This window comes from Gossypium arboreum, chromosome 1, assembly GCF_025698485.1.
Source record: "Gossypium arboreum isolate Shixiya-1 chromosome 1, ASM2569848v2, whole genome shotgun sequence".
NCBI lineage: Eukaryota > Viridiplantae > Streptophyta > Magnoliopsida > Malvales > Malvaceae > Gossypium > Gossypium arboreum.
The window spans coordinates 1,799,114-1,816,176 of record NC_069070.1 but is presented as its reverse complement, the minus strand read 5'-3'; the positions used below and the strand labels follow the sequence as shown (position 1 = coordinate 1,816,176).

Sequence of the window (17,063 nt, the reverse complement as noted above, 5' to 3'; positions counted from 1 at the left end):
TAAAGGTTATGTAAAACCTTTGCAAACTTCAAATCAAAGAATTTTAAAACATTTATTCTTAAAATATTCAATTAAAATTTTCGTTTGTCACATAAGATTTTAAATTAGAATGATTTAAAGTTTAGGGACCAATTTAAAATAAATATCATATTTTGAGGGTTTTGGTGGAATTAACTCATTTAATGATACTTTTAAGGACATAATAATAATATATTCTAAAATAATGGGAAAGACAATACAGTATTTACCCACAGTAGCCATTGACAGTAACCCTTAAGATATAGAAAGAAAGAGAGAGGGAAAACAATGGTGTATGAAAAAAGAATTGCCCAAAACTAAAAATTTATATTCAAAGAGAAGAGAGAGAAAGATAGGGACTAGTCTTTAGAGAGAGAAAGATGAAGAAGAGGCAGAGAGCACTTTATTTGCCTTTTTTATGATGCACGCATCCATGGCAGAGGAGGTACTTGCTGTAGCTGCAAAATTTATAAGCCAATGGAACTTCAAAAATGGAGTCTTTGCTTTGAGCTTGTGAAATAGAAGCAAAAAAAAAAAAATGGAGCTTTGGAGAAAAAGAAGGGTTAAAGTGAAGAAGAACAACAAAAGGAGCTATTTTGACAAATGGGTGTTTTTCTTTTAAAGCTTAGAGATTGATTTTCATGGAGTTTTCTCTCTTGTAGGAAAAAAAACAGTTTTTTTTTTGTTGTGATTTTTTTTTTTAACAAATGCACTTTCAGTTCCAACCTAAAGTTGGGGTGGAACTTGCTGGGTTTGCTTCGATTTATCAAGACAAGTGGGCAAAACAGCAAGAAGATAATAGTTTCAACGACCAAGAACCAACTTCTGTTCTTCATATGAGAAGCCAAAGTCCACCTACATCAGCATCAACTCTTTCTTCTTCTTTCAACGGCGGATCCGGGGGCGGCGGTAGCGGCGGTAATTTCACTACTACCACCATTGTACCACCTGAAAGCACCCAACTTGAGTTTCAACCGATCCAAAGTGAACTAGACCTTGTTACAACAGGACCTGTTGGTGTTCAAAGATGTAACAATCTTGGTATAGAAGATTGGGAAGCTATGTTATTCGAGTCAACTGTGTCACCGAGTCAAGACCAAAACTCACTCCTCCGTTGGATTATATATAATTTATCTTCTTTAAAAATTTGATGCTGTCTAAATTTCATATTTTATATCACATAATGTTATAAAATGTAAATTATACTACTAGTTAGTTAATTATGTTTTTGGTCATCTATTCATGAAAAGTTACAAATGATCATTCAATTATTTAATTTTATCTTTTTGGTCACTCAATTATCTTGGATTTTGTGTGTTTCCATTGTTTTGTTAGCCAAATTTCATGGACTAAAAATAAAATTAAATAATTATGATCATTTTGTAATTTTTCATAGCTAGATAGTTCGAAAATTAAAAAATATCATAGTTGAGTGATCTCTACTATAATTTACCTTAAAATTTTGATGATTCTCCCAATTCCTTATTATTTTATAATATAATAATATTTTAATTAGAATTAGATGCACCATAAACATCCCCAAACTCTGATCTTTATATTAAATTAGTCCCTAAATTTCAAAACTTTTTAATTATATCCTCAAACTATCAATATTATATTAATAAAGGTCCTTTCATTATTAAAATTATTAATTTTAATGTCGTTGACCCAAATCAAGTTTTATCTAATTAAATTTAAAATAAAAAATTTTAAGGAAATAAAGATGTGGTGTTACAATTTTTAAAATAAAAAACAAAAAAAATAAAGAGTGAACGAGTAAAGTTATGTAAAACCTTTGCAAACTTCAAATCAAAGAATTTTAAAACATTTATTCTTAAAATATTCAATTAAAATTTTCGTTTGTCACATAAGATTTTAAATTAGAATGATTTAAAGTTTAGGGACCAATTTAAAATAAATATCATATTTTGAGGTTTTGGTGGAATTAACTCATTTAATGATACTTTTAAGGACATATTAATAATATATTCTAAAATAATGGGAAAGACAATACAGTATTTACCTCACAGTAGCCATTGACAGTAACCCTTAAGATATAGAAAGAAAGAGAGAGGGAAAACAATGGTGTATGAAAAAAGAATTGCCCAAAACTGAAAAATTTATATTCAAAGAGAGAGAGAGAAAGATAGGGGACTAGTCTCTAGAGAGAGAAAGATGAAGAAGAGGCAGAGAGCACTTTATTTGCCTTTTTATGATGCACGCATCCATGGCAGAGGAGGTACTTGCTGTAGCTGCAAAATTTATAAGCCAATGGAACTTCAAAATGGAGTCTTTGCTTTGAGCTTGTGAAATAGAAGCAAAAAAAAAAATGGAGCTTTGGAGAAAAGAAGGGTTAAAGTGAAGAAGAACAACAAAAGGAGCTATTTTGACAAATGGGTGTTTTCTTTTTAAAGCTTAGAGATTGATTTTCATGGAGTTTTCTCTCTTGTAGGAAAAAAAACAGTTTTTTTTTTGTTGTGATTTTTTTTTTTAACAAATGCACTTTCAGTTCCAACCTAAAGTTGGGGTGGAACTTGCTGGGTTTGCTTCGATTTATCAAGACAAGTGGGCAAAACAGCAAGAAGATAATAGTTTCAACGACCAAGAACCAACTTCTGTTCTTCATATGAGAAGCCAAAGTCCACTCACATCAGCATCAACTCTTTCTTCTTTCAACGGCGGATCCGGGGCGGCGGTAGCGGCGGTAATTTCACTACTACCACCATTGTACCACCTGAAAGCACCCAACTTGAGTTTCAACCGATCCAAAGTGAACTAGACCTTGTTACAACAGGACCTGTTGGTGTTCAAAGATGTAACAATCTTGGTATAGAAGATTGGGAAGCTATGTTATTCGAGTCAACTGTGTCACCGAGTCAAGACCAAAACTCACTCCTCCGTTGGATCGCCGGTGATGTTGATGAACATGGCCTTAAACAACTTCTTCAAACTGGTCCTGATTTTATTCCCGGGCTTGACCCGATGGATCCTGGTAATTTGGGTTATTTTCCTCAAAATCCAATCTTTACTTCTCCACCTGAAAGTATTGGCCTTTATCAACAACTTGAAAACCAGGAAATGAAACCCCAGATTCTAAATCCCCCAAATCCCAACTTTTTCTTACCATTTCCACAAGAACAACAACCATTACCAAAGAGACTCAATCATGGTCAGATCCCAAAGCTACCATTCTCAGACCATGAGTTGTTTATCAAAAAACAACAGCTTGTTGGGTTTCAAGAACAGAAGCCATTAATGGTGTCTCAACAACAACAAGCAGCCACATTGTTGGACCAGCTTTGTAAAGTAGCAGAGATGGTAGAGACTGGGAATTTCTCACACGCGCAAGGGATATTGGCGCGGCTCAATCACTTGTCTCCAGTAGGCAAAACATTTCAACGGATTGGTTTTTACTTCAAGGAGGCATTACAATTACTACTCTTCATGTATAACAATACCCCAGTCTCGAAAAATCCGACACCTTTTGATGTTATCTTCAAAATGGGAGCTTACAAGGTCTTTTCCGAGGTTTCGCCGTTCGTTCAGTTTGTTAACTTTACGAGTAACCAAGCTTTCCTTGAAGCACTCGAGGATTCCGACCGAATCCACATTGTGGATTTCGATATTGGTTTTGGTGCTCAATGGGCTTCTTTTATGCAGGAACTTCCTATGAGGAGTAAAGGAGTTGTTCCTTCATTGAGAATTACAGCTTTTGTTTCCCTTTCGACATACCATCCTATCGAACTCAGTCTTATAAGGGAGAATCTTGAACAATTCGCTAATGGAATCGGTGTAAATTTCGAGCTTGAGGTACTTAACTTTGATTCTTTAGATCAAAACCCTTATTCATTGCCTATGTTTCGAATGAATGAAAACGAGGCGCTTGCTGTGAACTTTCCCGTTTGGTCTGCTTCGTATCGACCTTCTATTTTGCCTAATCTGTTACGGATTGTGAAGCAGCTTAGACCGAAAATTGTGGTGTCTTTAGACCGAGGGTGTGATAGGAATGATCTGTCATTCCCACAACATATAATCAATGCATTTTATTCATATATAAGCCTGTTGGAATCACTTGATGCAGCCGTTAACGTAAATTCCGACGCCATAAACAAGATCGAGAGGTTCCTTATTGTGCCTAAAATTGAAACCACAGTTTTGGGTCGTTTGCATTCACTCGAGAAAATGCCACCATGGAAGACTCTGTTTGCTTCAGCTGGTTTCACCCCTTTAACGTTCAGTAACTTCACCGAAACACAAGCGGAATGCGTCGTGAAAAGGGCTCAGGTTCGAGGTTTTCATATCCAAAAATGCCATGCTTCACTTGTTCTTTGTTGGCAACAAAAGGAACTTATCTCAGCTTCAGCTTGGAGGTGTTGAGGAACAACAGCATCGGAACCAGCAGGGGAGGTTCGTTTTTTTTTAATTTAGCAACTCACAATCTTTATATCGTCTCTAGCTCGTAGTGCGAATTTAACTCGAATATCATTTACTAAACTATGCTATGCTTTTTTTTTATGACTTGATCAATACAATGTGACTTGCCTTTGCTTGTGAGTGTCTCTCCTCTGCTGTTTATGGACACATTGATATTGCTGTTATGGTATTTATGGTGTCTTCTTTTTCCATTTTGTTTCGGATTTTTCGGTGAGAAAAGCTGTATTTTCTTCTGGTTTAAAGGTGGTGAATGGTGATGAATTGTTGTATGTTTGACGAGCAAAAATGAATGTTGAAATTGCAAATACAACTTACTAGAATTTTAGTGTTTTTTTAAATGTTTTTGAGTTATGAAGTTATATGTTAAAAAACTGCCTTGTTTAACAAGTATCGTGGAGGCCTTTGCATTAGGAGTCGGATTGTATTTTGTTCTCTCTATAAAAAAAAAAGAAGAGCAAATTAGTTCTTATACATTAAATGAACGAGTAAACTGGTTTTTTTGTTAAAAATTCATCAATTTCTATTGTTAAAAATTAGTTTTGTACGTTAGCATGATGTACACGTAGCATGTCACGTGTTATTTTTTGGTTATTGTGTTGATTTTGTTAGTTTTTAATAGTACAAGTGGATGAAGTTTTTAACGAAAATGACTAATATGTTCTTTAATTTAATGTATAAGGGCTAATTTATTCATTTTTTTTAAGTAGAGGGGGTAAATTTTAATTTGACTCTTAATATATCTTCATGGTATTTTTAACCATATCCCCTTACCCAATTAAAGATAGCGTGATGTCTTGAGATTAGTGCACTAATGGAGTTGCCAATTTTCAATGCCTATATTACCATGTAGGTTGGGCGAGGCCAAAAAATTCTTTAGAGTACAAAGTGCTATTTTATCATTATTATTAACTAGTTGTAGGAAAAGGATTGTCCGGGTTTAAACTCGGGATTCAATATACAAGGCTTATATATTGTTTCAAAGAGTTAATTCGGTTCATGCAACTATTTTTATAAGGTGTATATTAATTCAAAGAGTTAAATCGTAAAAGCTATTTAGAACCCCTCAGCCCTTAGGACAAGTATAATGGGGTTTGTTTTTAAAATTTTTATTTTGACCCTTCAAAATTTATAAATAAATCAATATAAAATTTGTAGACAAGAGGCCATAAAAAGACAAGTAGACACAAAGACACCTAAGATTAACTAAAATTTGCTCCTAATCACATGGGACATGTTTCATTCAATTTGTAATCTTATTATAAAAAAAATAGAAGATTGTCCATTAAATTGAATGAAAATTCTTGTAATATTATGCAATCTATGCATGTAAAATAATATTAAATTCATGATAAAAATGCAGAGTATTATGGACCGCCACAAATATATAATCATAGATTATAATCCTTTTCTATTTATTTTCCCTTAAAAGAATAATAAATAAACAAAGGTAAACGTCGGTTTCATTGAAACCCCAACACTCTCTTATAGAAATCATTGCAAAAGTCAACCAACCTCAATAATCGATAGAGATTTACTATTAATTATTAAATGTTATATTAACTCCCTAATTTTATTTTATTTTTTATATTACTAATATTTTTAAATATTAGAAAGATGGTAGGTGGATTTGATAAAGGAGAAATTAAAATATACTAATATTTAAATAAGTTATTTTTTGTAGACCATAAAAAAATAAAAAATAAAAGCCTTTTTTCTATATCATAAAGTTCTTTTTTTTGCTATTTTTGGGCTCAACCTTAGGAATTTAAAAATAATAGAAAAAGTAAAATAAAATACTAATTGTATGGCTAGGCCCAATCAAAATACTAAATATGTTAGCTAGCTGTGAGCCATATATTATGGTTCAGGTTGTTTAATGCTGAAGTGGTCCACACAAGCTACATGAATGTGAGTGTTAAATATAAAAATATATTAATATAAATATTTATTATTTAGTATTTTAATATGTTTAATAAAATTATATTTTGTACTAATTAAAATATGTATTGAATATGAATATATTAAATGGTATAATTAATTTTAATTTGATTATGCTTTTAATAATCGTATTATTATTACTAGATTATATCGAACCCAAGAGGTAGGAAAGAAAATACATTTGGGATGTTTGGTAAACAAAGTTTTAGACTTTTTTAGCTAATTTGGATACAAACTCTCTAATTTGTAGTGTCAAACTCTCTAATTGTAGTGTTTGGTGGATGGAAATTTGTAAAAATTTCACGAGCTAAAACCTCTAAAATAAAAAAGGCAAAGATGGGTAACTTTTTTTTCTAGGCGATTGAGAATGAGATATATATAAAAATTATTATATTTGATTATACTTGCTAAAAACTACTCCTTTTGTTACATACACTCAAACTTAATAGGGGTGCCAAGATATTAATAACATCTCTTCTCCCATTTTCATTTTCACCTCCAATAAAACTACAATAAAACTCTATCATGAGTCTACAAAAATTAACATTGATGTGAGAAATTTTCAATTAAGCCTATTTATTTTATACATATTAACTTTTAACTAATATAATCAATTGGTCAAACCAACTACAATCATCAATCAGCTAATATATAGAGAATTTATTTATTATTAAAAATATTAAAAGACAAAAATTTCACTATAATAATATTTATTATTTTTAAAGAAGTTTTTTAAGTAATTTTTAATTTTTATTATTATTGAGTTTGCGTGGAGTGTCGCTTACGTTAACTATGACTAGTTTTTGCTTTAAACACAGAAATCACATGTTCAACCTTTATGACATATGTATCGAATCCACCCATGCATTTTAATTAACTCAAATGGGTCCTTTTCTCCTTTACTTTTTCCATTAAGTTTTAAAAGTTTTGACCTTTCCAATTTGTGGCAATTTCAATCATTGTAAGTTTAAGTTGTTCCAAGTTCAAATCATTTAAGTTTTAGTTATTTTATGTAAGATATTTGAGTTTTTCAAGTCGAGTCATTATTGGTTTAGATAATTTTAAATTTTGATCACCTTATGTTTGAATTATTTCGACTCAAAGTTACTTCGAGTTCAACTTATTTTAAGTTTGAGTTAATTTTAGTTAAAGATAATTTGGTTTAAAGTCAATTCAAATTAGGGTTAAACAAGTTTGAATTGTTCATACATAATTAAATTGAATTGGAATGAGTTTAGATTTAGATTGATCGAGATAAAATTTTGAGATTAAGTACATACCATGTCGAATTTTTTTTTGAAAGTTCAGGTTTTGTTTAAATTTTTATAAAAATGTAGTCACCTACCAAATTATTATAGGGTGCCCCTTTCAATTTGTCACATTGGCCATACAACAATCCCACAAATAGGGCTAGTGGATGTTTCTATCATGTCCTTCGTTCTTTATTACATTAATATTATTGTTAATAAAAAAATAAGTTGACCCAACAATATTTCCAAATCAAACAATGTAAGTTGACTCAATAAAACCATATTCCTCACCCAACAATGATGGGTTTGATGAGGAGGATATGGAGCATAATACATCATTGTTTCATATAAAATCAATTTTAATACAATGCAAAAGTCAAAATAAAATGTGTGTACTTATTACAACATTTGATAAGAGTAGTTATGTTTTTTGGACATTGTTTTTGGTAGTTGTTCATGTATTTAATACATTGGTATATTTTGTAAATTTGAAATTAGTGCACTAATGGAGTTGCCAATTTTCAATGCCTATATTACCATGTAGGTTGGGCGAGGCCAAAAATTCTTTAGAGTACAAAGTGCTATTTTATCATTATTATTAACTAGTTGTAGGAAAAGGATTGTCCGGGTTTAAACTCGGGATTCAATATACAAGGCTTATATATTGTTTCAAAGAGTTAATTCGGTTCATGCAACTATTTTTATAAGGTGTATATTAATTCAAAGAGTTAAATCGTAAAGCTATTTAGAACCCTCAGCCCTTAGGACAAGTATAATGGGGTTTGTTTTAAAATTTTTTTTGACCCTTCAAAATTTATAAATAAATCAATATAAAATTTGTAGACAAGAGGCCATAAAAAGACAAGTAGACACAAAGACACCTAAGATTAACTAAAATTTGCTCCTAATCACATGGGACATGTTTCATTCAATTTGTAATCTTATTATAAAAAATAGAAGATTGTCCATTAAATTGAATGAAAATTCTTGTAATATTATGCAATCTATGCATGTAAAATAATATTAAATTCATGATAAAAATGCAGAGTATTATGGACCGCCACAAATATATAATCATAGATTATAATCCTTTTCTATTTATTTTCCCTTAAAAGAATAATAAATAAACAAAGGTAAACGTCGGTTTCATTGAAACCCCAACACTCTCTTATAGAAATCATTGCAAAGTCAACCAACCTCAATAATCGATAGAGATTTACTATTAATTATTAAATGTTATATTAACCCTAATTTTATTTTATTTTTTATATTACTAATATTTTAAATATTAGAAAGATGGTAGGTGGATTTGATAAAGGAGAAATTAAAATATACTAATATTTAAATAAGTTATTTTTTGTAGACCATAAAAAATAAAAATAAAAGCCTTTTTTCTATATCATAAAGTTCTTTTTTGCTATTTTTGGGCTCACCTTAGGAATTTAAAAATAATAGAAAAAGTAAAATAAAATACTAATTGTATGGCTAGGCCCAATCAAAATACTAAATATGTTAGCTAGCTGTGAGCCATATATTATGGTTCAGGTTGTCTAATGCTGAAGTGGTCCACACAAGCTACATGAATGTGAGTGTTAAATATAAAAATATATTAATATAAATATTTATTATTTAGTATTTTAATATGTTTAATAAAATTATATTTTGTACTAATTAAAATATGTATTGAATATGAATATATTAAATGGTATAATTAATTTTAATTTGATTATGCTTTTTAATAATCGTATTATTATTACTAGATTATATCGAACCCAAGAGGTAGGAAAGAAAATACATTTGGGATGTTTGGTAAACAAAGTTTTAGACTTTTTTTAGCTAATTTGGATACAAACTCTCTAATTTGTAGTGTCAAACTCTCTAATTGTAGTGTTTGGTGGATGGAAATTTGTAAAAATTTGCTGAGCTAAAACCTCTAAAATAAAAAAAGGCCAGGATGGGTAACTTTTTTTTCTAGCTGATTGAGAATGAGATATATGAAATGACATATTTGATTATACTTGCTAAAAAACTACTCCTTTTGTTACATACACTCAAACTTAATAGGGGTGCCAAGATATTAATAACATCTCTTCTCCCATTTTCATTTTCACCTCCAATAAAACTACAATAAAACTCTATCATGAGTCTACAAAAATTAACATTGATGTGAGAAATTTTCAATTAAGCCTATTTATTTTATACATATTAACTTTTAACTAATATAATCAATTGGTCAAACCAACTACAATCATCAATCAGCTAATATATAGAGAATTTATTTATTATTAAAAATATTAAAAGACAAAAATTTCACTATAATAATATTTATTATTTTTTAAAAGAAGTTTTAAGTAATTTTTAATTTTTATTATTATTGAGTTTGCGTGGAGTGTCGCTTACGTTAACTATGACTAGTTTTTGTTTTAAACACAGAAATCACATGTTCAACCTTTATGACATATGTATCGAATCCACCCATGCATTTTTAATTAACTCAAATGGGTCCTTTTCTCCTTTACTTTTTCCATTAAGTTTTAAAAGTTTTGACCTTTCCAATTTGTGGCAATTTCAATCATTGTAAGTTTAAGTTGTTCCAAGTTCAAATCATTTAAGTTTTAGTTATTTTATGTAAGATATTTGAGTTTTTCAAGTCGAGTCATTATTGGTTTAGATAATTTTAAATTTTGATCACCTTATGTTTGAATTATTTCGGACTCAGGTTACTTCGAGTTCAACTTATTTTAAGTTTGAGTTAATTTTAGTTAAAGATAATTTGGTTTAAAGTCAATTCAAATTAGGGTTAAACAAGTTTGAATTGTTCACTACGTAATTAAATTGAATTGGAATGAGTTTAGATTTAGATTGATCGGATAAAATTTTGAGATTAAGTAGGGCTAGTGGATGTTTCTATCATGTCCTTCGTTCTTTATTACATTAATATTATTGTTAATAAAAAATAAGTTGACCCAACAATATTTCCAAATCAAACAATGTAAGTTGACTCAATAAAACCATATTCCTCACCCAACAATGATGGGTTTGATGAGGAGGATATGGAGCATAATACATCATTGTTTCATATAAAATCAATTTTAATACAATGCAAAAGTCAAAATAAAATGTGTGTACTTTTATTACAACATTTGATAAGAGTAGTTATGTTTTTTGGACATTGTTTTTGGTAGTTGTTCATGTATTTAATACATTGGTATATTTTGTAAATTTGAAATTTAATTATTTTATTATTTAGATTTCAAAATTTAGGTTCGATTGTTAATATTGTTAAAATTATATATTAAATTCAAGTTTATTATAACATCAATTTTTAATTACATTGCTACCAAGTGAATCTTTTATTTCAAAATATCACACTAACAAATTAAACAAAAAAATTAATAATGTTAACAATTGAATTTGAATTTTGAAAGTTGAAAAAGTAGAAAATAAAATTCTTGAAAATAAAAGTGCAAAAAAATCGCACTTTAAGATAATAGATGGAAGGAAATTCCTTGCATGAGATTTGCAATTTATTAAAGGATCTATAGACAATTTTTTAAATTTGTAATTATATAATTTTTATTGAGCTAAATAAATAAAAATACATGTCTAATTTAGGATTTCTTTTAGATGGATGGTAAAATTATTTTTAGTGGAAAACAATAATGACAGTGAAATTGAGTATTGTAATGATGAGGTGAGAACGAAAGATGACTATTATTTTCTTAACGGAAATATAATTCATCAGTGAGAAAAATTAAGTCTAACTCAATGCAAACATCCAAGTAAAACATAACATTTTTTATCCTAACATTTTTTTTCACTACATTCAAGAGAAAAATGAGCTAAATGTACTTCATCGGTCTTAATTGTGCATCTAAAGGCACCATAAGTGAAGTCCAAAGTAAAAATAGCAAATTCTTGGATTTGAAGATACATTTACATCATGTTAGCTTTTAAAATTATTGTGAATAGACTTATCAATAGATTAGACTACTCATTTAATTTATGTTTGGATAAGATAATTTTCACCTTAGTCCCGTTTGATTTAATCCGACTTCAGATCAAGCTAGATTGAATTTATCCTCTAGCTTGACCCATGAACATTGATAATTACACAATCACAATATGAAAAACATGATTAACACGTGAAATAAAAATTACAAAAACTTACTATAATCATCCAAATGTCCAAGAAAGAGCGATTGGAAAAATGGTTATATCATTATTCGAGACCTTAACTTGGCAACGATTATTATATTAGGCCTGAACTTTCTTTTTGTCCAAGCTAATATTTGAATTTGGCAATTGTTTCTATATTGAGACTTAAACTAAGCAATTGTTTCGCATTTGAGTTTGAATATTTTTTGTGTAAATTAATCCCTAAACTTAGCAGAAGTTTTAACTTGGACTAAAAAATTCAAGTTCTAATGTGAGTAATTTCTAAGTTCAAGTTGCAAATTAAAAAGTGATTTAACCCTAAAAAAACAAGAGAATCATACCAACATGACAATAAAACCTTGGGAGACATTAATGTCATTGATGCTTTCAACTCTTACTCTCAAACTCTTAACTTGTTCTCCACTATTCCTTTCATCTCCACAAACCAAGCAATTACAAAGAATACATACGATTCGATTATCTTGTTGGAGACAATAAAAAGACATTTTGGATAAGTTGAATTAGGTTGTACTTAGAACAACCAAGAAAAGCCTTTGTAAAATTCCATGATTCGAGTATATATATATTTCACGTCATATACGATTATAATTTCAAAAACATGACAATGTACAGAGATCGGTTGGGGGATGATGATATACAATTTCAAAGACATTATTCGTCATTATCGACATTGGGTGTTCAAAATATGGCAGAACCTGTCCTTTAGACAAGGACAGATGAAGTTGTTGTTGACCACAAAGCACTTAAAAACAACACTTCACCATTATAAGTATAAAGACAAGACTACTTTGGGTTGTTTTTTATTTGGTCTAATTTTACTTTTAGTTCCTTTGTTATGTTGATATTTTAGATTTAATTTCTCTACTTTTCCTTTTTTTCATTTTGAAATTAATATGTACATTTTATAACGTAATTAGTAGGTCCAAATTGAGGGTGAATGCAAGGGTAGGTGACCCTCCAAATGGTAAAATTGCTTTTAAGGTCCCTTGAAAACTTATAAAAATATAAATTAGTATAATGATAAAATTTTCTTTTGCATACCCTCAATAATTTATAATTCAATTTTGATCCTGTCTTCACCCTATCCAAATTGATAATTTAATTGCTACTATTAGATCCTCTAACAATATTAATTGTTAATTGGTAATTGTTCCAAGTTCAAATCATTTAAGTTTTAGTTATTTTATGTAAGATATTTGAGTTTTTCAAGTCGAGTCATTATTGGTTTAGATAATTTTAAATTTTGATCACCTTATGTTTGAATTATTTGGACTCAGTTACTTGAGTTCAACTTATTTTAAGTTTGAGTTAATTTTAGTTAAAGATAATTTGGTTTAAAGTCAATTCAAATTAGGGTTAAACAAGTTTGAATTGTTCACTTCTGTAATTAAATTGAATTGGAATGAGTTTAGATTTAGATTGATCAGATAAAAATTTTGAGATTAAGTACATACCATGTCGAATTTTTTTTTGAAAGTTCAGGTTTTGTTTAAATTTTTATAAAATGTAGTCACCTACCAAATTATTATAGGGTGCCCTTTCAATTTGTCACATTGGCCATACAACAATCCCACAAATAGGGCTAGTGGATGTTTCTATCATGTCCTTCGTTCTTTATTACATTAATATTATTGTTAATAAAAAAATAAGTTGACCCAACAATATTTCCAAATCAAACAATGTAAGTTGACTCAATAAAACCATATTCCTCACCCAACAATGATGGGTTTGATGAGGAGGATATGGAGCATAATACATCATTGTTTCATATAAAATCAATTTTAATACAATGCAAAAGTCAAAATAAAATGTGTGTACTTTTATTACAACATTTGATAAGAGTAGTTATGTTTTTTGGACATTGTTTTTGGTAGTTGTTCATGTATTTAATACATTGGTATATTTTGTAAATTTGAAATTTAATTATTTTATTATTTAGATTTCAAAATTTAGGTTCGATTGTTAATATTGTTAAAATTATATATTAAATTCAAGTTTATTATAACATCAATTTTTAATTACATTGCTACCAAGTGAATCTTTTATTTCAAAATATCACACTAACAAATTAAACAAAAAAATTAATAATGTTAACAATTGAATTTGAATTTTGAAAGTTGAAAAGTAGAAAATAAAATTCTTGAAAATAAAAGTGCAAAAAATCGCACTTTAAGATAATAGATGGAAGGAAATTCCTTGCATGAGATTTGCAATTTATTAAAGGATCTATAGACAATTTTTTAAATTTGTAATTATATAATTTTTATTGAGCTAAATAAATAAAAATACATGTCTAATTTAGGATTTCTTTTAGATGGATGGTAAAATTATTTTAGTGGAAAACAATAATGACAGTGAAATTGAGTATTGTAATGATGAGGTGAGAACGAAAGATGACTATTATTTTCTTAACGGAAATATAATTCATCAAGAGAAAAATTAAGTCTAACTCAATGCAAACATCCAAGTAAAACATAACATTTTTATCCTAACATTTTTTTCACTACATTCAAGAGAAAATGAGCTAAATGTACTTCATCGGTCTTAATTGTGCATCTAAAGGCACCATAAGTGAAGTCCAAAGTAAAAATAGCAAATTCTTGGATTTGAAGATACATTTACATCATGTTAGCTTTTAAAATTATTGTGAATAGACTTATCAATAGATTAGACTACTCATTTAATTTATGTTTGGATAAGATAATTTTCACCTTAGTCCCGTTTGATTTAATCCGACTTGGATCAAGCTAGATTGAATTTATCCTCTAGCTTGACCCATGAACATTGATAATTACACAATCACAATATGAAAACATGATTAACACGTGAAATAAAAATTACAAAACTTACTATAATCATCCAAATGTCCAAGAAAGAGCGATTGGAAAAATGGTTATATCATTATTCGAGACCTTAACTTGGCAACGATTATTATATTAGGCCTGAACTTTCTTTTTGTCCAAGCTAATATTTGAATTTGGCAATTGTTTCTATATTGAGACTTAAACTAAGCAATTGTTTCCGCATTTGAGTTTGAATATTTTTTTGTGTAAATTAATCCCTAAACTTAGCAGAAGTTTTAACTTGGACTAAAAAAATTCAAGTTCTAATGTGAGTAATTTCTAAGTTCAAGTTGCAAATTAAAAAGTGATTTAACCCTAAAAAAACAAGAGAATCATACCAACATGACAATAAAACCTTGGGAGACATTAATGTCATTGATGCTTTCAACTCTTACTCTCAAACTCTTAACTTGTTCTCCACTATTCCTTTCATCTCCACAAACCAAGCAATTACAAAGAATACATACGATTCGATTATCTTGTTGGAGACAATAAAAGACATTTTGGATAAGTTGAATTAGGTTGTACTTAGAACAACCAAGAAAAGCCTTTGTAAAATTCCATGATTCGAGTATATATATATTTCACGTCATATACGATTATAATTTCAAAACATGACAATGTACAGAGATCGGTTGGGGATGATGATATACAATTTCAAAGACATTATTCGTCATTATCGACATTGGGTGTTTTTATTTGGTCTAATTTTACTTTTAGTTCCTTTGTTATGTTGATATTTTAGATTTAATTTCTCTACTTTTCCTTTTTTTCATTTTGAAATTAATATGTACATTTTATAACGTAATTAGTAGGTCCAAATTGAGGGTGAATGCAAGGGTAGGTGACCCTCCAAATGGTAAAATTGCTTTTAAGGTCCCTTGAAAACTTATAAAATATAAATTAGTATAATGATAAAATTTTCTTTTGCATACCCTCAATAATTTATAATTCAATTTTGATCCTGTCTTCACCCTATCCAAATTGATAATTTAATTGCTACTATTAGATCCTCTAACAATATTAATTGTTAATTGGTAATTGTTAATAGTGTTATCAATTTCATCAAACCCACGTAATTACTTTAACAGCGGCAAAAATTATTATTATATTTATAATTTAAATATTTAAGTACAAAATAAATTTATCTTATATCCTAAATGTTGGAATTTAAAATTCTAAACTCTAAATTTTAAATTTCAAATCCTAAATAATAAATCTTATAAACTAAATTTTAAATCTCAAAAGAAAATACGTATCTAATGATTGAAACTGATCCATGTATTCTAAAAGGACCGATTGTCGATCATTGTATAAAATTTTCCCTTTAATAGCAATAGTTAATAGGGTCATCCATTTGGACTTATTAATAATATTATAAAAATAGAAAAACCAAATAAAGTCAGACTAAAGCAGAGGAATTAAAATTGTAAATTTTAGCTTTAGTACAAGGACTAAAATCCTTATTTGACCTTTTTATTCTTAGTGGGGAAGGGCTTTTGTTATCAGCAAGCTTCCTAGGAGTGAGAGATTTTTTTTTTTTATTTTGGGGACAAAACATAGATGCTCTCTCACGAGACATTATCCATCTTTTGGCTCTCCTAAACCTTCAATCATGTTGCCCAAAGCACTTGGGTGGGTTATCACTTGTCCACCACATCAAACCCTACTTGCTAATCATCCTTTGAATATATATATATATATATATATATATTGTATCATACAGTTTAAATCCTTGTCAAACGAAAATTATTTTCAAAGATTAGTCATATTTATCACTTCTTCACTTTTATTATCAAGTTAAGCACCATGTTTTTTTAGGTCATTTCTCTATCTAACATTCTTTGCATGGGTGGAAAAGAGATGCTACAGTTGCTTCAACTAAAACTCTCTATTGATAGAGTTCAAAATGTATGGTGTTTCAATGATTCACGTTAAAACTTTTTAAAGATCAAATCGATGTTAATTTGTATACAAACTCTTAAAAAGTATCAATTCGTGAAGATAAATGAATGACAACAATGTTCACGAGGCGGGACAAGATGGGATGTGTTAATTTTTTTGCTTGTTCAATCCTTGACTTTACTTTCATTTATAAATATCCAAATTCATCCCGCCTTAAATCTTATTTAATACATTAGCACCTAATTTTAATCCTAACCCCTAAATGATTTTTTTGATCTATCCCGATTTGATATGAATTTTTACAAAATGTTTTATATTATGTTAATTTTTGTAAAAGTAAATAAATATATTTATAAGATCTTATAAAATTAAAATGACGGTAAAAATGTATAAGATATTTTGATAATCATAATTTTATTTATTTTAAATGTTAGGAATTTTCAGATTTTTATTTTTAAAATAAATTTACATAAACTAACTAGGGTATTTGATGGTA

At 28.8% G+C, this 17,063-nt stretch overlaps 2 protein-coding genes across 2 annotated transcripts; both read left to right on the top strand.

Annotated features, from left to right (window-relative positions):
• Positions 1-229: 229 nt before the first annotated feature.
• On the top strand, positions 230-2,797 carry LOC128293146 (uncharacterized). Its single transcript, XM_053028686.1, has 3 exons — positions 230-1,131; positions 2,253-2,257; positions 2,528-2,797. The coding sequence occupies exons 1-3, from the start codon at positions 726-728 to the stop codon at positions 2,795-2,797; spliced, it is 681 nt and encodes a 226-aa protein (XP_052884646.1). The 5' UTR covers positions 230-725.
• LOC108483812 (scarecrow-like protein 22) lies at positions 2,435-4,790 on the top strand. The gene has a single exon (XM_017787403.2). It carries the CDS (start codon positions 2,866-2,868, stop codon positions 4,393-4,395), a length of 1,530 nt encoding a protein of 509 aa, XP_017642892.2. The 5' UTR covers positions 2,435-2,865; the 3' UTR covers positions 4,396-4,790.
• Positions 4,791-17,063: the final 12,273 nt, after the last annotated feature.